The sequence below is a fragment of the Dasypus novemcinctus genome, chromosome 7, assembly GCF_030445035.2.
Source record: "Dasypus novemcinctus isolate mDasNov1 chromosome 7, mDasNov1.1.hap2, whole genome shotgun sequence".
Classification (NCBI taxonomy): domain Eukaryota; kingdom Metazoa; phylum Chordata; class Mammalia; order Cingulata; family Dasypodidae; genus Dasypus; species Dasypus novemcinctus.
The window spans coordinates 106,916,528-106,936,544 of record NC_080679.1 but is presented as its reverse complement, the minus strand read 5'-3'; the positions used below and the strand labels follow the sequence as shown (position 1 = coordinate 106,936,544).

Below are 20,017 nucleotides of genomic sequence, written 5' to 3'. Positions count from 1 at the left end.
ACAAGACACCTCCAGACCTCTACCCTCACTGTCTTCCTTGATAGTTAATTCTTTTCTTATTTTTTTAATTTCCTTTTGCTATGAGATGTTGGTTGTTAGTGAAAGGAGGCATTTGAATTGGGAGAGAATTCAATATACTTTGTACAGTAGAAAAAATCTTAGTTTATGAAAGTTTTGCCCTCACATGGAAATTTTTGCATTGCCTGTTCCCATTTTGCAGAGTCATTCTAAAGTCTCTAAGGATGTTATCATGAAGTTTAGAAAGTCAATTTGATTCAATTAAAATGTTCTCTAAATTTTACATGAACCTTGGGGAATCTCCAGTTATCAAGGGAGTGGTAAGAGCAGTAACAACATTTCTTTGAGAAAAGCTGTGTTATTCTTAACAACAAACAGAACAAGAACTACTGCTACTAAATAGCTTATTTGAAAGGGCAGCCTTGCATTACAGCAGTTTTGTAAGCCTTAAAGGTCATTTACTAAGGTCATGTATTCAGACGAACCTGAACTATAGCTAAAAGCATATGCACATTTTAAAATTATTTTGAAAACTATAGCTTAGATACAAATCTCTCTTTCCTTGAATGAAGTGAAACAAAGAGATTGTTTTCTTAATTCAAATGCTGCATTTAAAGAACCAGGTACTTGGGCAAATCAACATGCAAACACATGAATAAAAAAATGAAGTTCACCTGCTAGAGCAAAACATATAGACCTCCTTAAATTCCTTTATGAATTTTATTGTAAGGGAGAAATTTTGTTCTAGGAACAGTGAGGAGGGTACCGGAATTTTAGTTTTTCAATGAATTTTAATCACAGTCTGTGATGGTTAGGCTATTGTGCCAGGTAATTGTGCCCAGTTGTTTGGTCAAGAAAGTACTGGGCTAACTGTAATACAAGGGCATTTATGGACTTTAGTCACCACTGATTTTACTGCAGTGCTAAATCATAGATAGCTGATTACATTTATATCCATCAGGGAGATTGCCATCAGCAAGAGTGATGCTTAACCCAATCAAATGAGTGCCTTAAAAGGGGAAGTGATTCCAGCATTGAGAGAGAATTTCCCAGCTCATCTTTGGACAGTCAACATCTCCCAGATCTCGTCAAGAATCTTCATTGGACTTTCATTGGAGTTCCGGGTTGCAGTGTGCCTATAGAACCCAAACTTGTGGATCCCCAAAGCTGTGAGAGAGACTCTGATAAATCTCTGTTAATTGACAGATATTCCTTGTTGATTCTGTTTCTCTAGAGAATCCTGACTAATACAGCTTGGTATCGAGAGTGGGGTTGTTCTGGGACTTTTGAAATTCTCTTTCTATACTAATTGGACTCAAAGGTACTGACAACTCCCTTTCCAGTAACAAAGAGGCTGCTAACAGTCCAAGATACAAGTTGGCAATTGAGATCCACAAAATAGCATCACTGGATTCCCCTACTTCCATGCTTGTAAGAAGCAAGGATCTGGGTGAGAGTGTTTTCAAAACCTTAACAGTTTTGTGGAGTCAAATGGTATAATGATGTTGGATGGCTCCTCCTAGATACTCTGAATACTGTTACAAAAGAAAGAGATGAGTTAAAGGCTTCAATTTTGAAACCTAAACACCAAATGGATGATGCAAAATTTCTATGTGTGCTATGAAAGAAAACCTAAACTCAGACTCTCATTGTATGAGTAGCGAAGTTAAAAGGAAGCTAAAATCTCAACCCCGCAGGGTTTCTGCAGTTAAAGTGAAGGCACTGATTGGAAAAGAGTGGAATCCAGAGAACTGGGATGGAGACATATGGGATGATGATGATATTGATGGAGACATTGGAACCCTGAATTTTGCTGAGACTTTAGATAAGCCTGCCATGGCCTGCCCTGTCCAGGCCACACCTTGTCAACCTTGTATCACCCAGCCTCCAGCCTGCCCCAGGGAGTCTGAAACAACTTCCAGCCCTGAGGTGGGTACCAGCCAAACTGAAGCCTGCCCTATCCAGCCTCCAGCTGGCCCCCGGGAGTCTGGACCTCCTCCCAGCCTGAGGCACATACCAGCCAAACTCTAGTATGCACTGCCAAGCCTCCAGTCTGCCCTGAGGAAGCTGCCTTCCAACCCCTGCCTGAAGAGATTAATCCTCTCTCACCAGAGGAAAATGCAAGGGAATGCACTGAGGTCAGTAGCTTGCAAAGTATTTCTAATCCTTCTCCTTACCCACCCCCACTACCTCTCTTGTCTTTGAGACCTATTACTAGACTAAAATCACAACAAGCTCCCAAAGGTGAAATACAAAGTGTGACTCATGAGGAAGTGAGGTATACTCAGGAAGAACTACATGAGTTTTCCAACTTATATAGACAGAAATCAGGGGAATATGTGTGGGAATGGATACTAAGGGTATGGGATAATGGTGGAAGGAATATAAAGTTGGATCAGGATAAATTTATTGATATGGACCCACTAAGCAGAAATTCTGGATTCAGCACTTTAGCTAAAGGGGTTAGAAAGGGCTCTAACAGTTTGTTTGGGTGGCTGATTGAAACATGGGCAAAAAGATGGCCTAGCGTATCTGAGGTTGAGATGCCTGATTTGTCCTGGTACACACAGTAGAAGAGGGAATTCAAAGAGTTAGAGAGATAGGAATGCTAGAATGGATTTATCCTTTGAGAGCTGCCCACCCACCCCCAGAATATCACAGTCTTTAACCAAGACTGTGAGGAATAAATTTGTAAGATTAACTCCATCTTCCCTGAAGAGCTCTGTGTTTGCTTTTCTCTGTAGTCCAGATATTACTGTAGGGAGCACTGTGATGGAATTAGAATCCTTAAACATTATGGGGATGATTGGATGTCAGTCTGGTAAGAGTAAAGTATCAGCCGTTAATTACCAAAGTCAAGGTGGGTGTGGCAACCGCAATGAAAGGCAGATTCAAAAAAGCACTCAAAATAGTTTGAGTCATGTAGAGTTATGGTGTTGGCTAATACATTATGGGGTATCTAGCAGTGAAATAGATGGGCAGTCTACTAAATTTCTTCTGGATCTGTATAAACAGAAGAGTTCTGGGTCGAATGAATGAAACCCTAACTCAAATTACAGATGCAAAGAATCACAGACTTTAATCAATTCCCAGACTTGAGACAGTTTACAGACCCAGAAACCCTTGAATGAGGAGTACAGGTGTCCTTGGGGAAGGATCCTGTTAAACTGCCCACAATTTATACTGTTAATCTTCCTCCCACCTTTCCCCAAGGAGATCTATGACATTTTACCAGAGTAACTGTGCATTGGGAAAAAGGAAATGATCAGATATTTCAGGGATTATTAGATGCTGGCTCTGAAGTGACATTAATTCCAGGAGATCCAAAACATCACTGTGGTCCACCAGTCAGAGTAGGGCCTTATGAGTCAGGTGATTAATGAAGTTTCAGCCCAGATCCATCTCACAATTGGTCCAGTGTGTCCCTGGACCCATTCTGTGGTTACTTCCCCGGTTCCAAAATGCATAATTGAAATAGACATATTCAGTAACTGGCAGAATCCCCACAATGGATCCCTGACTTGTGGAGTGAGGGCTATTATGGTTGGAAAGGCCAAGTGGAAGCCACTAGAACTGCCCCTACCTGGCAAAATAGTAAACCAAAAGCAATACCAGATTCCTGGAGGGATCTCAGAAACTACTGCCACCATCAAGGATTTGAAGGATGCAGGGTTGTTTATTCCCACCACATCCTCATTCAACTCTCCTATTTGCCCTGTACAGAAAACAGATTAAGCTTGGAGGATGACAGTAGACTATCATAAACTTAATCAGGTGGTGACTCCAATTATATCTGCTGTCCCAGATGTGGTATCATTGCTTGAGCAAATCAACACATCCCCTGGTACCTGGTATGTAACTGTTGATTTCGCAAATGCTTTTTTCTCAACTGCTATTAGTAAGGACCACCAGAAACAGTTTGCTTTCAGGTGGAGAGGCCAGCACTATACCTTCACTGTCCTGCCTCAGGGGTATATCAACTCTCCAGCCTTTTGTCATAATATTGTCTGCAGGGATCTTGATCATCCCTCCCTCCTACCAGACATCACACTGGTCCATTATATTGATGATATCATGTTTATAGGACCTAGTGAGTAAGAAGTAGCAAAGACTCTAGACTTATTTTAGTAAGACATTTGTGTGAGAGAAGATGGGAGATAAAGCCAACTAAAATATTATGTCCTTCCACTCAGTGAAATTTCTATGTGTCTAGTGGTGTGGGGCATGTCGAGACATCACTTCTAAAGTGAAGGATGAACTGTTGCATCTGGCTCCTCCTGTGACCGAAAAAGAGGCACAATGCTTAGGTGGTCTCTTTGGATTTTGGAGACAATACTTTCCTCATTTGTGTGTGCTACTTGGGTCCATTTACTGGGTGACCAGAAAACCTGCCAGTTTTGATTGGGGACCAGAACAAGAAGAGGCTCTACCCTATGTCCAGGCTGCTGTGCAAGCTGCACTACCACTTCGCCATATGATCAAACAGATCCAATTATGTTGGAAGTTTAGTGACAAATAGAGATGCTGTCTGGAGCATTTGGCAGTCCCCTATAGGAGAATCACAATGCAGACCTTAGGATTTTGGAGCATAGTCCTTCCATCTTCTACAGATAACTACTCCCCTTTTGAGAAACGGCTTTTGGCCTGCTACTAGGTCTTAGTAGAGGCTGAATGCTTAATCATGGGCCATCAAGTTATCATGAGAGCTGAGTTGCCTATCATGAGCTGGGTATTGTCTGACCCACCAAACCATAAAGTTGGGCATGCTCAGCAGCACTCCATAATAAAGTGGAAATGGTATATATGAGATAGGGCTTAAGTAGGTCCTGAAAGCATGAGTAAGTTACATGAGGAAGTAGCCCAAAGGCCCATGGTCACTCCTTCTCTTTCCCGGCCCACAGCTTTGGCCTCTTGGGGAGTCCCTTTTAATTCTTTGACTGAGGAAGAGAAAACTTGGGTCTGGTTTACAGATGGTTCTGCACAATATGCAGGTACCACCCAAAAGTGGACAGCTGCAGCACTTCAGCCCCTTTCTGGGACATCCCTGAAGGACAGTGGTGAAGGCAAATCCTCCCAGTGGGCAGAACTTCAAGCAGTGCACCTGGTTGTTCATTTTGCTTGGAAGAAGAAATGGCCAGAGGTGTGTTTGTACACTGATTCATGGCCCGTTGCCCATGGTTTGGCTGGATGGTCAGGGATTTGGAAGGAACATGATTGGAAAATTGCTGACAAAGAGGTCTGTGGAAGAGGTATGTGGATTGACCTTTCTGAGTGGGCAAAAAACATGAAAATTTTTGTGTCTCACATAAATGCTCACCAGAGGGTAACTTCAGCAGAGGAAGATTTTAATAATCAAGTGCATAAGATGACCCACTCTGTGCCTAATGCTCTGACTCTTTCCCCAGCCACTCCTATCATTGCCCAGTGGCAATGAACAAAGTGGCATGGAGGTAGGGATGAAGGTTATCCATGGACTCAGCAACACAGACTTCCCCTTACCAAGGCTGACTTGGTTACAGCCACTGCTGAGTGCCCAATCTGCCAGCAACAGAGACCCACACTCAGCCCCCAATATGGCACCATTCCTCAAGGTGACCAGCCTGCTACCTGGTGGCAGGTTCACTACATTGGACCACTTCTGCCATGCAAGGGGCAGCAATTTGTTCTAACTGGAATAGACACATACTCTGGATATGGGTTTGAATTTCCTGCATGCAATTCTTCTTCCAAAACTACCATCCACAGACTTACCAAATGTCTTATCTACAGCCATGGCATTCCACACAGCATTGCTTCTGATCAAGGAACCCATTTCACAGCAAATGATGTGCAGGAATGGGCACATGTCCATGGAATTCACTGATCTTACCATGTTTCCCATCACCCTGAAGCAGCTAGATTGATAGAACAGTGGAATGGCCTTTTGAAGACTCAATTACAGCACCAACTAGGTGCTCTCCTCAACTTGCAGGGCTGTGGCAATGTTCTCTAGGAGGCTGTGTATGCTCTCAATCAGAGTCCACTCTATGGTGCTGTTTCTCCCATAACCAAGAGCCATGGGTCCAGGAATCAAGGAGTGGAAATGGGAGTGGCACCACTCACTGTTACCCCTAGTGACCCACTAGGAAAATTTTTGCTTCCTGTCCCTGCAACCTCAAACTCTGTTGGTCTACAGGTTTAGTCCCAAAAGGAGGAGTGCTGTGTGAGAGACTCTGATAAATCTCTTACTATTGACTGATTTCCCTTGTTGATTCTGTTTCCCTAGAGAACCCTGACTGATACAGCATCAGAATATAATTTGCTTATAATGATACTTTATATTTTGCTCTGAAAAACTGAGAATACAACTTGAAGAAGCTAGGAAAGCCCTTACCAGAGTATTTTGTTGAGACAAACATCTGGGAACTTCCCATCACTTTGTTGGAAGAAGGAAGGAGAGTCCCCACAATGACTCAGACTAAATTCTCCTCAAAGAAATGAGAAGTGAACTCCTAAAAAGGTTTTACGTAGCTAAAAAATAATAAGTTGTATGAAATTTCCTGTACACCCAAGTTTGAGACGCTACTTTCTATCAGTCTTCCCCATGTTGCCTCAAGGTTGAGGTTTTCTTTTCTTCTAGAGAAACCACTTGTAATGGTTTGAAGCTTTATGTACCCCAGAAAGTTATGTTCTTAAGGCCAATCCATTCCTGTGGGTATAAACTTAATTGTAAGGAAAGCCTTTTGATTAGGTTACTTCAGTTAAGACATGGTGCAAATTGAGTCTTAAAATCTTACTGGAGTCAATTATAAGAGAATGAAATTCAGACAAGAGAGAAAGCCATGGAAGCAAGAAGCTGATGCAACAAAACCTGAAGGGAAGGGAAAGACCAGCAGACAGGGCCATGAACGTACCTTGCCGTGTGACAAGGATTGTAGGCAGCTGGTCTTGAGGAAGACAGCATTGCCTTGATGGTGCCTTCATTTAGACATTTTCAAGGTGGAAGAACTATAAGCTTGTAATAAATCCCCACCCCTTTTTGGCATATTGCTTTAAGTAGCCTTGCAGCCTGGAGCTCCATTCTTTGTCTGACCTGAATTGACCATCAAGCAACGTCACTGTCTTCAATCTCAGCACCCTGTGCTCTTGCTTAAACATCCAGCAGTAGAGCGTCATACCGCGCTGTGTAGTTTAGCCTTGAATTCTTACAGAAACAGTGGGCTGCACTGAATTCAAGTTGCTTAATCGAACAGCAAATACCGCTGAAGTCTACTATGTGCCAGGCACTGGCCTAGCTGGGTGTGTTCTTCATCCTGGGGGTAGAGGAGGGATCCCCCACCCAAAACAGCATTAGAAGGCCGAAGGCAAAACGGAGACACTGGACAGACAAAGCCACAGTGGTTTATTACCCAGTACACTAACAGCCAGGGGAGGGATCTGCACACCAGGCAGAGTGAGCTGGCAGGGGCGGCGAGGCAGGCTTTGTGATGATAAGGGGATGCTGCATCCTCAATTCCTGGAGGACGATCTGGCTGGCTGGGTTGAATACTTCTGCAGGCTGGCAAAACCCGCTAGGTCAAGGACCCAGTGGGAAGGAGTTAGCATCATTGGGAGGGAAACTAGTCAAGTAGGGAGTCTTCCCTACTGTGTGGGATCCCTATCTAGCTAATGCAGGGACACGCACACTGAGGATTTGGGGGCCCTGTGCAGCTCAAAGATATCAAGGCAGCTCTTGAATATTGCATCTTAATTTCTGGTCTTACAGTACCCTGTAAGGGGAAGCAGATGTGGCTCAACAGATAGAGCACCCTCCTACCATATAGGAGGTCCAAGAGTTCGATACCCAGGGCCTCCTGGCTTATGTGGTGAGCTGGCCCACATGCAGTGCTGCTGTGTGCCAGGAGTGCTGGCTCATGCAGGGATGCCCCTGTGTAAGGGTGCAGAGGAGTGGCCCCTGCGCAAGGAGAGCCACCCTGTGCTAAACCACAACCCACCCAGGAGTGCTTCCACACACACAGAGAGCTGACGCAGCAGGATGGCACAACAAAAAGAGACAGATCCCCAGAGCTGCCTGATGAGAATACAAGCAGACACAGAAGAACACACAGCGAACGGATACAGAGAGCAGATGCAGGGGAGGGATAAATAAACAAATCTTAAAAAAAAAAACCCTGTGAGCAACGTGAAAGCAAGAGCTTGATATGCATGGGTGTATATGTGCATGGCATGTGTGTATAAAAATATCTCTATCCCAACTCTATTTCTACATCTTGATCTACAGATATTAAAGGAATCTGACTCTTCTACCAAAACTGGCACAGACCCTGCCCTCAGACTAACTGCCAACATAACAAATCTTCCAAAGTTCTTACAGCACAAGGCATAAATAAAATAGAAAATGCAAATTTTGAGATCTCCCTGACTGGATTTCAATCTTGACTTTTCTGCCTTAATAAAATTATGATACGCTACTTACTTTTATAGGATTATAGCACTATTGTTAGGATAGGATTGAATGGATGAAATCTATTCTCTTTTCACTAATTACTAGTATTACAGTAATTTCATGTGCTTTATTCCCCCTCTCTTGAATCCCGGAGAGAAGTAAATTTTTTCTGGTTTATAAAAACTTAATAAAATAATGTGCCACTTATTGATTTATGTGTCATGCTACACTAGGCTTTCCACATGCATTATTTTATTACCTCAGTAATCTTGTGAGGAAGTTACTTTTATCCCATTTAATAGATAGGAGACTCAACCTCAGCAAAGACAAGTGACTGGTCCAGGGTCATACAGCAAACACATGGCAGATATGATTAAATCAAATAACACTGGCTGGTGGATTTTAAGTGCTTAACAAAGCGTATGTGTATATAAGTAAATCAGTTTTTCAGGGCCAGTCTCTAGTCTTCAGTCCTAATTCTGATAGTCTACTCTTGGCTTTTATACCTAAAAGGATGTTCACAACACGACCCTGTTATGTCGACCCGCAGTTAGAGAGCGCACCAACTGCACAAATTTAGTCTGAGGAGATAATCAAAGCAGAACAATAGATATCCCATAGGAGTAAAAGAACAATTTGCATTTATCAAGTTCTCCAGACTAGTTTCACTTGGCTCCTAAGACCCTCTTTTTTCTTTTGATTTTCTTGTTAACTGCCTAGATTTATGACCTGAAATTATTCAAACTCCACCAATTAGGCAGCAAGATTTATTCTGGAATTAAGAGCCTACCTTAAAGTTTTGACCAAATTGTTCATCTGTTAAATAAGTCACAACTCCACTGTCAGACAAGAAACTCACTATCTAGTGAGTTACTGTCTCAACACCCGAGGAAAATTTGGGGGAAATTTTTCTCCTGTGATCCCAGAACCTAAAGCAGAGGAAGGAATGCAGATTTTGGAATTTAGCTCCAGTTCAAACTTACCTACTAATTTGCCCAAAGAGCTAATGAGTTAAAGGGCAAGGAAATGTTTACAGGAGTCTGATGGACAGAGCAGGTTAGGAAAAGAGCCACAAGCTTTTGAAACAGAAAGGAAGAGCTAAGATTTCCACCAGTGACTGGAGACTTGAATCAGTTTAGCTAGAGTGGGAGGGACTAAAGTACTCTCCAACTCCCCCACAGGGTGGAGTTTGAGCAGAAGTGTATTGGCTTTCTCATTCTGAGGTCTGGTCTATAAATTACCAAGAACTCTTGAGAGGTTATTTTTGTGAGCCTGTGAGCTGTGGATGCTATCGGGATCCTAGACGGTAAGGACGGCCCTGCTACACTCAGGTACACAAATTTACAGTCAGTGATTTTTCAAATGAAAATCCTTAGTGGTAGAATCCTGTCATAATACTTAAAAGGTTTTTTGTTTGTTTGTTTTTTTCCTGCAAGTTTCATTTTTCTTTCTTCCTTTTTTTTTTTTTTTTTTTGGCTATATTTTCTTCATAACCAACCCTGGTACAAACCTCATCTTGGGCCCCACCTAAGAAATGTGGATTACAAAAAGAGATCTTTACCAATGTAGTGAAAAAAAGTTGATGTCAATAGTACATTGCAATTCATCTACTAATTGACTTTACATTTGACTAATTAAAATTAATCCTGTTACTTGACTTCCAATAGTAAGAGTAGGCCAAATTTGAGAGTAACAAATGAAAGAAAGTTACCTTTAAATAAGCTTTAAGTCATCTGTCTTATTAAATCTTAAATGTTTACTTAGAGAAGTGAAAGGGTCTCTTCTTGAGCAGGGTTTCTTCCTCTTTCATTTTATGAAATATTTGCCTAAGAATGGAAAGTTGCTAGACTTTTTTTTCTACAGAGCAAAAGGAGCTTGCTTCTCTTTTTCTCTTCCTTCCTTTCTTAATTTCTTTCTTTCTCTCTCCTTCTCCTCAGTCTTTCAAAGAGTATGAGGCATTATTTAGGTAAAACCTTGGAGCGAATGCATTGACATTGTGAACGTAAGGCTAGATATGAAATATGCAGTTGTAAGAGAATGATATCATGCTAATTCTACAATGATATGCTTACAGAAGATTGCTCTGTACACATATGTTGAATAAGATTGTAATATGGGCAGTCCTTCTTTATTGATGGACTACCACACACTTTCTTCATTATTTGTTTTACCAGACTCTAAACTTTGAACTTTTGTACGTTTGCTCTTTTCAGGCTTGAAACCTGAAACTGTTCAAAGGTTAATCATTTGGCTCTCAGCGACTTATTGAACTATTTGACTGTAGTACCCTAGGTGAATAGGAGATCCAGAATTCCATGATTCCATAAAAACAATCAGCCTTGAAAGTTTTAGCTGTCAAAGAAAATTGTGAAAACACAATTTACAAAATTTCAAAAGCTAAGTGGGGTTAAAATGGCAATTTCTACCAGAAGGCATAAACATTAAAGGCTAGTCAAATACTATAAAAAATCTTTTATCTCCTTTAAAGGACTTTAATTCTTTAATCTCATTTGATCCTAACATGATCCCTTGAAGAAATTAGAGTTTATCTTTATAGAGCATTGAAGCACAAAGAAATTAAGTGACTTTCCTAAGTTCACATGGAACGTATGCCCACCATAATAAAATATAACACTAAAAATGTGAAACAGAAAATGCAAAGGCTTAAAAAAAACTTGAATTGATATTATTTCAAAATAAAAGCAGGTCAATATACTGGCATTGGTAAGCCTAAATAAGGTATGAAATCATGGCTTGTGAGGCAATGATTGTCTTAGTGAGTGGGAAGAATGCAGAATTAAACAGCAATTATTGTGAGCTATTAATATTGTTTCTGAGGAGTAAAGGCATTTGTCTGGCTTATAGTGAGAAGTAATAAAGTAATGAGTGGCTGTACATTTGTTGGGGGGGTGAGGAAGGGTTGCTGAACAACCTCTTTCCAGAAAGACTCCTCACTATCAGCACGGGGCAGATTGAGTCAACTTCACATGAACCGCAACAGGCCCAGCAGAGAAACCAGCCACACTAACCTTTGCCAGGCTGAGTCAAGACTGGGCAGAATCAGGAAGCAAGTTGCAAAGAAAAGGAAGGTGAAAGATTCGTGTCTCTGACCAGGAATTCTGCTCTGCCCATTCTACCCACATGCCTTGCCAAAAACAAGGACATTTGACTCAGCTCCTTAGGCAGAGTTCAGTACCAAAAAAATAAGCACTATCATCTCTGTACTACAGTTTTGTTTCTACTCTTCCCCATTCCAGAGTTTGGTCTGGAAATGGGGAAAAATGATTCCAAACATGTTAGAAGGATTAAATAACATACAAATATAAAGAGGCAAAATAACAGATATGTGTGTACATATAAAGTTGAGTTTTTACTGGGAATATGATTGTAGCAAACTCATCTGAATATTTATTTTTATAACCCCATTCTGAGGAAGTAATGAACACTCAAAAGTGCTAATTCCCCAAAGAAAGTCCCAAACATAAGGCAAGTTCTCTTGATCCTGAGTGTCACTGGAAATGTTCCTTTAATTATTTCATGTGTTTGGAATAATAGAGGGCATCCTTCTTAATATGTCATTACTCATACCAGGCAAAATTCACTGAGCTCTTTTGTTTATTCTCTTATTCAACTGCCATTGTTAAACACTCTATCTAAAAGGTATTGCTTGGAAATGGGTGACTACAAAGATAAAATAATACACTTAAGTAATGGCGCTCAAGCTCCGAAGGTAATGATTTTATAGAAAAGATACACTTGATAATGAAGACAGAAATATCTAACAGGGTTTTAGGACCAGCCAAACAGGTAGGCCTTCTAGAGATTTGTGTGTAATTTTTGCTTGGAAGGACTAGGATAAAGACAGGGTTGTCCTGTCACCTATTCAAGAGCCAGTATTCAATCCCCTGCCATTGTGTAACTAGGCAACTCTTTCTTGCTGCTGAAATCACTTTTTGCATTAACGATCAGATAACATGTTTTATTCTGAAAAGTGAGTCACTTGTGACAAAACCTCTCTTAGACCCTGTCATTTCGTAGTTTCTCTCTACCATTCTTTTAAATTTCCATTCCTGTTTCTAACTGAATGAATAAACATATCTAACAGATCAGATTCCTGAGAGAATCTGATTTCATACTCAGCTAAACTCCATCACCACTATTTGGTTAGCGTTTCACATCAAGTCACTCAAAGACTGTTGAAAAGATAGTGCACTGTCTTTAGTGGGTCAAGTGACCAGTGGAGGTCTAATCAGGTATGCCCAGGTAATTGATACTGTCTAGTGGTAAGGACACAGACAGTTGTACTCAAAAAGTAGGTTCCTCCTTCAGACGGCTATAGGCAGGGACCCTTTAGAAGAAAGTGTTAGGCATGGCAGTCCTATATGATCATTCCCACCTTCATCATACCTAAATAAATATAAAACCTTACATATAATGAGATGTGCTTGTGTTACAGGTGTTCAGAGGAGGATAGACTATTTTTAGCTGAGGCACAATGACAGACCTCCTGAGAAAAGTGGCATTTGAGATAGGACTTTGAAGGGTGGTGAGGATCTGAAAATACAGAAAGGAGTAGCACAAGAAAACTCCGAGATAGAAAATTTCATGAGGAGAACAAATAATTTAGTGTGTTCAAGTATTGAAAGTAGCAGAGGAATTTAAACGTAGAAGACAGAAAGACTTTGAATGTGACTTTGTGTAACATTCAAACACACAACTGTTTGTTACTTAACACTGTGTGTGTTGGTTGCGGTGGAGAAGGGAGAGAAGGTGAGTAGAAGGATGATTGGAGTGAGATTCTGGAAACTCGCCTCTGTGTTGGTTTTAGTTTGTGCCCAGGTTCTGAAGGCTCTAAGTGCAATCTACAAGTTGAAAAATATCAAATTTATGTTTGCCTTCCAATTTTACCCTGTGTTACAGACTCAAATATCTAACTCCCAGCTTGCTGCCTCCACCTGCCTGTTTAATATTTATCTCAAGCTTAACCTGTGCAAAATAAAACTCGGATTTCCTTCCTTAAAAATCTTCTTCCCCAGGTATTAATTTAACATGTCATGTATTTGCTCAAATCCCAAACCTCAAAGTCACCCTCTTTCTTTCCCTCACCAGAGATAGTCTTTTGGCCCGATCTATATACTTTTTCTCCTAAATATATGACAAATCTATACACCTCTGCCTACCCCTTCACCCTTCACCACTGCATTTTATACAACATCATTTCTTCCCTGTACCACTACAATAGCCTCTGCCTTATCCCACTATTTCAACTCCTATAACTCATCACAGAGCAAAGTGATTGTCCTAAGTATAAAATTATATCACATCACTTTCCTGCTGAAAACTCTTCACAGGTTTCCCATTAAACTTAGAAAAATAGGCAAGCTCATTTCTGGTCTTCAGAGTTCATGATCATCTTCTGTATCTGTCTCTCTCACGTCTATCACTCCCCTTAATGCATTAGTTGAACAGGTCAAACCCATCTCTGCCTCAGGAACTTTCAACTTCCTTTCATATTCCTCCAAGTCTAGATCTTCACATATTTGACTCCTGATGTACTATAGGAAAATTGTTGTTAAGAATTGTGAATTCATAAGTTTTCTAATCAATAGTGTCTGCTGTTTTAGTCTTCAGTTGTGAATGATTAACTTGTCCTTTGTCCTTTGGGATGTTGTGACGTTGCTATGCAAGGAACCCCGTCATCCATTACCCAAAAAACAAATGTTTAACAACTAAATACCAAATGTGATATTTACACATACTGTTTGTATCCCCTGTAAAACTAAAAGCTGAAAACCTTTATGTTCCTGTTCATTGTACCACAAATAGAATAGTACAAAGATCCCTCAAGGCACCACATCTCTCCTGTGGAGGACTGGTCACCCCCCACCAGATGGATTTGGTTACTTTCAATGAGGTCATTCCTCAAGAGTTGTAAGACTCATTGGAGTTCTGAGGTTTGGAACCCCTTAAAAGGGATGGTCCCCAAGCTGCCAGATGGAGCCTCACCCTGGAAGGGATGCTCTGCCTGGCACTGTTTTCCAATCAGGACTCTGATCAGCTGCAAAGGGGCTCCCCAGCCACCTGAGAGTTCAGATGTTGCATTTTCCCCTGATTTGGTGAGTGGTTGTATATACTTTCATTCTTTCCTATGTCTTTAATTGATTACTCCCTTTTGTGATTGCTCAATTGTTATAATCATTTGATATAACCTGAAACTCATTTGATTGAATAAAACTGCCTTTGCATAGTATTTTGAGTTTCTGCCTCTTCCTTAGCAGAACAACTCCATAACATGAGGCAGAAAAGCACAGATATACTCTCCTTATAGAGATGTCCTTGACCATCCTAAAATAGCTCTTCAGCCCCGGGTGGCGTTATCCCATTACTCTGCTCTTTTCATGCATAGGTCTTTAAAACTATCTGACATTACCTTATTTAATTATTACCTGCTTGTTATTTTCTCCCTTCTCCAACTAAAAATAAACTCTACGAGAGTAGCTACTTTATCTCTGGTATACATGAATGTTTTACCAGTGTGGGCAACAGTCCCTGCCAAATGGTAGGCTCTCAAAAATATTTGTTGATAAAAGTAAATAAATGGAGGATTGTATAAATGGAGTCAGCAAAAGTATAAACATGCAAGTCAAGCAAGCCTGAGAAATTTCTTTTTCTCTAACACTGTTCTTGCTCAAATTTTAAAAACTAGAAGTGAAAATAAAAAACTTCACTCAAGTTTAAAAATATGTGATTACATCTCCATTATCATTTATCTACTTCAGAAAGATTATATTTCTTTTCAAAAAAAAGTGGGAAAAGTTAAATGATGATTAACCAGAGTAGAATGTGACTTTAAGGGAAGCTGCCAGGCCTGCTCTGTTTTGAGACTGTATATATGATGTTGAAACAGTAGAAATTTCTAATCAGGTTCAGGAGCAATTGAATCTCTTTGGTCTTCATATGGCAAAAATACTAACACTATATAAAATGAAGTAGTCTTTTTTTATTAAATAATTTTCATCAATATAAAGAATTTAAGATCCTATTTTGTATTTGTCATGGTTTTAAAACTATGATCCAAGAAACAACTGGGGTTGGAATAATGGTTGTAGGACAGGGAAAAGGAAAGGCTAGATGGGTATATTAGTCAACCAAAGGGATGCTGATCCAAAATACCAGAAATCAGTTGACTTTTATAAAGGGTACTTATTTGGGTTAGAACCTTACATTTGCCAGGTCATAAAGCATGAGTTACTTCCCTCACCAAAGTTTGTTGCCATAAGTTGGAGCAAGATGGCTGCCGATGTCTGCAAGGGTTCAGGCTTCCTGGGTTCCTCTCTTCTAGGGGTTCGTTTTTCTTAGAGCTCAGCTGCTCTGCTTTCTCTGCAAGTCCAGTCGTAGACTATCAGGCAAATGGTTCTTCTCTCTTCCTCAGGCCTCTGGCTGTGTCTAATGGAGACTTCTCTCCTTCTGCACATATCTGCTTCTCTGTGTGTTTACTTCCCAGACTCCAGGATCAAAACTCCAACCTCTCTTCTCTGCAGTGTGTTTTCTCTGTGAGTCCCTGCCCCCTGGGTGGGCATACTACTGATGTAGCCCGGTCAAAAATCCCAATCATTATTTAATCAAGTAAAAGTGAAACCTCTGAATCCAATGTTGTCTAATATGCTCAGAGGAGCAAATCAGTTTACAAACATAATCCAATATCTGTTTTTTTGGAATTCCTAAACAATATCAAACTACTACAGCAGGGTACTGATTTCTCCACTTTCACGAAAGCATCTTTACTTGTAGTCCTAATAAGATATTTGAACAAAAAAGTGATGGCATGAAATATGATAGAAAGCCATTAGTGTGATCCACTTTTCCAGGATAAAATAAACGGGAAGCACTAACATTTTCTTAGGGCTTACTCTTTCCAGAGCACCAGTTTAAGGACTTTACATGTATTACCTAATTTAGTCCTTTCAACAATCCAAAGTTACTATTATATTCTTCATTTTATAAATGAGAAAAACTCAGGCATGGAGTTTAATGTTATTTGGTTAATTAAATCATTTCTGAGGTTAAGAATATGAAAATCTCAGTTAAAATCTGTTTTACTTAAATGGATCACTGCTGGCAGGGAAATAAAATCTGCTGCTTTTTTATTTATTTGCTTTTCATTTTTAGGGACAACTTGTGATGGAGCCCTCATCTCTTGAATTACCTGCAGATACAGTGCAGCGCATCGCATCTCAACTCAGATGTCACCCAACAGATGAGAAGGTTGCACTCTATCTTGATGAGGAGGATAAGCTGAGACACTTCAGAGAGTATTTTTATATACCCAAAATGCAGGACCTGCCTCCAAGTAAGACTATTGGGAAATATATTTTAAAATCAATTTATTAATTATTTTTGCTGCTATATGTGTTTGTCATAAATCTTGGAAAATCATTGTTCCATTGCATAATAGAGCCATTGTGGTGTTGTCTGAGAAAAGCAGTTTCCTTGTGCTACTAAATCAACCTGTCATGATACCTTAGCCAAAGATTATATTCCCTCTTCTTCTCTGAATAAAAGAGTTACAAGCTGCTAATGCTGTCATCTACTTCTCTGAACAATAGAGTGACTGATTGAAAATTATTGGCAGATGGATTTACTTGTTCTCTAAGCACTTAAAGCTCAAAGTGATTGCTTTTCAATACAATATTACAGTATCTCTTATTTGGTGACACCCAGTTTATGATAGTGTGATATTTATACTAAAGGGAATATTATTTTGGGACTTATTATATTAGGAGGGATATTACACGAATAGCCATTTTTTCATGTTATGAGTTATGAGTAAAGAAGAAATGTATGGAACTTTCAAAAAAAAAAAGATAGCTAGAGAGAGAAGAAGTAATGCCAAAGAATTGTATGTAAGCATTTTTTTTTCTTAAGAATACAGTAACCTGGCTCTGTTCTTGGTTTTGGGGGAGACCCCTTAAAAAGCATAGGTGACCCAGGAATAAAAACATAATAAAGAAGTTTTCATATTTAGCTTTATTCCATTTTTTTTAATTAATGAAGAAGGTGACCAGGTTGAATGGAATAATTCACTAAAACGGGTTTCCTATGTATGCTTTATAACAGAGGATGATTTCCATTTTTCTTGAGATTAAGTAAGGCATGGAGAGTTTTGGGTACTCAGACTCTAAGAGCATCAGCTAATGTAAGTGTCTCATTTGTCTTCTGTTTCATTATGGAATTTGATGACATGCTTTACTTTGATATTCACCTAAAGCATATATTGAGCCCGTACTATGAACCCAGCACCAAGTAGAATTCTGGAAGGATGAAAGAAGAGAAAGCAACGTACCCAATTTAAAGCTGCTTAATATCATTTGAGAGAGACAATGATACAAAGGATAGTTACATGAGGCCAAATTAAGTAGGGCTTGAAGTGAAGTGATCTGAGAACAAAGAAGATAAATCTTCTAGGTCTTTCTACAGTTTAGAATGAAAGGACTGTTTGCTTTGAATCTTAAGGGATAAAAAAAACCCACAAAAGATATTAATGCATGAAATATGAGGAAATTAAATCTATAAAGGGATAGTGAATTATGCTGGATTGAATTTAGGACAAGTCAGCTCAGAGTAATGCCCACCCTCATGTGCTCTCAGGTCCACAGGCTGTGGGGTGTAGGGAAGACTTGATGAGCTCCCGGTCCTGGGGATCTCAGCACAACAACAAGATCTCTAAGTCAGGGTCAGACTCTCGAACTTTATGACATTTATTGAAAGTTGTAATTTCCTCAGGATATTTCATTTTTTAGTTTTTATTTATTTTATTCCTTTTAGTGAATAATAAGGAAAACAGACAAGACACAAAAACGAAACCAAACTATTGCTAATGTTATAACTATCATTTCATTGGCAGTGTATTGAAATATTGGGCAGAATAAGAATAGCATGAGAGAAGCTGACTATTTTTTTTCAGAAATCCAGGTTAAATGATGAAAACCCAAGTAATGCAGTAGAGATTGGAAAAAAGAAAGAGATTCAAGAACTGTTTAAATACTCATTAAGTAAACCTAATGTAATAACAGGAGAAACATGAATCAAACTTTTCGGGTTTAGGTAAATACTGGTACTATGCACAGATATAATTAGTTTCTTTGGGAACTCTTCATTTAAAGGGAATGTGTTGGATTTCTTTTTTTCTCTTGGGCTACTGTCCTTTGTGGCCTTAACCTCACAGGCCAGGAAGGTAGCAGCTGTGCTTCAGGGAGTAGAAAGCAATCTGGGACAAAATAGAAAAGATAACAAATACATCTGTGCTATCCTTTGTGGAAGGTTCCCAGAATTTGTCCACCTGCATCCCATGGGCCAGAGTTAGATCATGGTCCATCTATGGAAAATGAAGTATAAAGTATAATTTTGGTTCTTGGTTCTTGGTAGCCACGTAGCAAGCTAAAACTTCTGTTACCATAAAAGAAGAAAAAATGAAATTTAGGCATAGCTAGGAGCTGGATTTAGTTTAAGGATATGGATTTGAGAGTCATCAGCATTTAGGTGATGCTATGGATGTGGATGTAATCCAGGTATTGTAGGTAGAGTTAGAAGAGATTGGTGGAAACAAAATTAAAAACACTAATGTGGCAATTTAATATTATTTATGAATCCCAAAAAGAGATATTCATTATGTTTGTTAACTGGACTGTTCCTCTGGGTGTCATAACCTTTGATTGATTTAAATTTGAAGGTTTTATGTTTGCTTGATTAAATCAAGATTAGGGCTTTGATTTGACCATGTCAGTGGGGCACACAGAGTTGAGTCCCTACTCCCTTAGTGGCCTATATAAATGGCTGCTTAATTAAGAACACAAAAGTAGATATGCAGAGAACATACTGAGGAAGAGAGACAGCTCCTAGACACAGCAGAGATTCAGGAAAGAAAGATGAGTCGTTCACCCAATAGTTTACAGCTGACCTTGTGAAGAGACCAGAGCAGCTGAGCTTGGAAAGAAATGAGCCCCAGAAAGAGAAACAAGCCCTACACCAGCCTAGAACTGAGATCAAAAGAAGCTGGACCTGCAGAGCCTTAAAAGGGAAAAGGAATACTAAACTCTCGCAGATATCAGCAGTCATCTTGCTTCAACATGTGGCAACAGACTTTGGTCAAAAATTACCTCTTATACTACCTTGAATTGTACTCTTTAGGGCCTTGTGACTATATGCTTCTACCCCAAATGAATACCCTTTATAAAACCCAACAGATTTCAGTACTTTGCATCAGCACCCCTTTGGCTGACAAATATAACTGGCAAAATTAGAAGAACTATAAAAAGTCAGTCACGGGAAACAGACTTTGGCCCAGTGGTTAGGGCATCCGTCTACCATATGGGAGGTCGGCGGTTCAAACCCCGGGCCTCCTTGACCCGTGTGGAGCTGGCTCATGCGCAGTGCTGATGCGCGCAAGGAGTGCCGTGCCACGCAAGGGTGTCCCCCGCGTGGGGGAGCCCCACGCGCAAGGAGTGCGCCCGTGAGGAAAGCCGCCCAGCGTGAAAAAAAAAAGAGCAGCCTGCCCAGGAATGGCGCCGCCCACAC

At 40.1% G+C, this 20,017-nt stretch overlaps 1 protein-coding gene across 4 annotated transcripts in view; it reads left to right on the top strand.

The window, feature by feature from the left end:
• The first annotated feature begins 9,648 nt into the window (after positions 1–9,648).
• Positions 9,649–20,017, top strand: part of KYNU (kynureninase) — a 123,196-nt gene continuing 112,827 nt past the window's right edge. The window contains exons 1-2 of one of the 4 annotated variants that reach the window (XM_058301025.2): positions 9,649–9,749; positions 16,613–16,793. In XM_058301025.2, the coding sequence (XP_058157008.1) occupies positions 16,625–16,793 (169 nt within the window). In that variant the 5' untranslated portion in view covers positions 9,649–9,749; positions 16,613–16,624. Of the gene's footprint in view, positions 9,775–14,267; positions 14,560–16,612; positions 16,794–20,017 lie in introns of those variants that run through there. The other 3 variants (XM_058301024.2, XM_058301026.2, XM_058301023.2) reach the window with 3 other exon arrangements.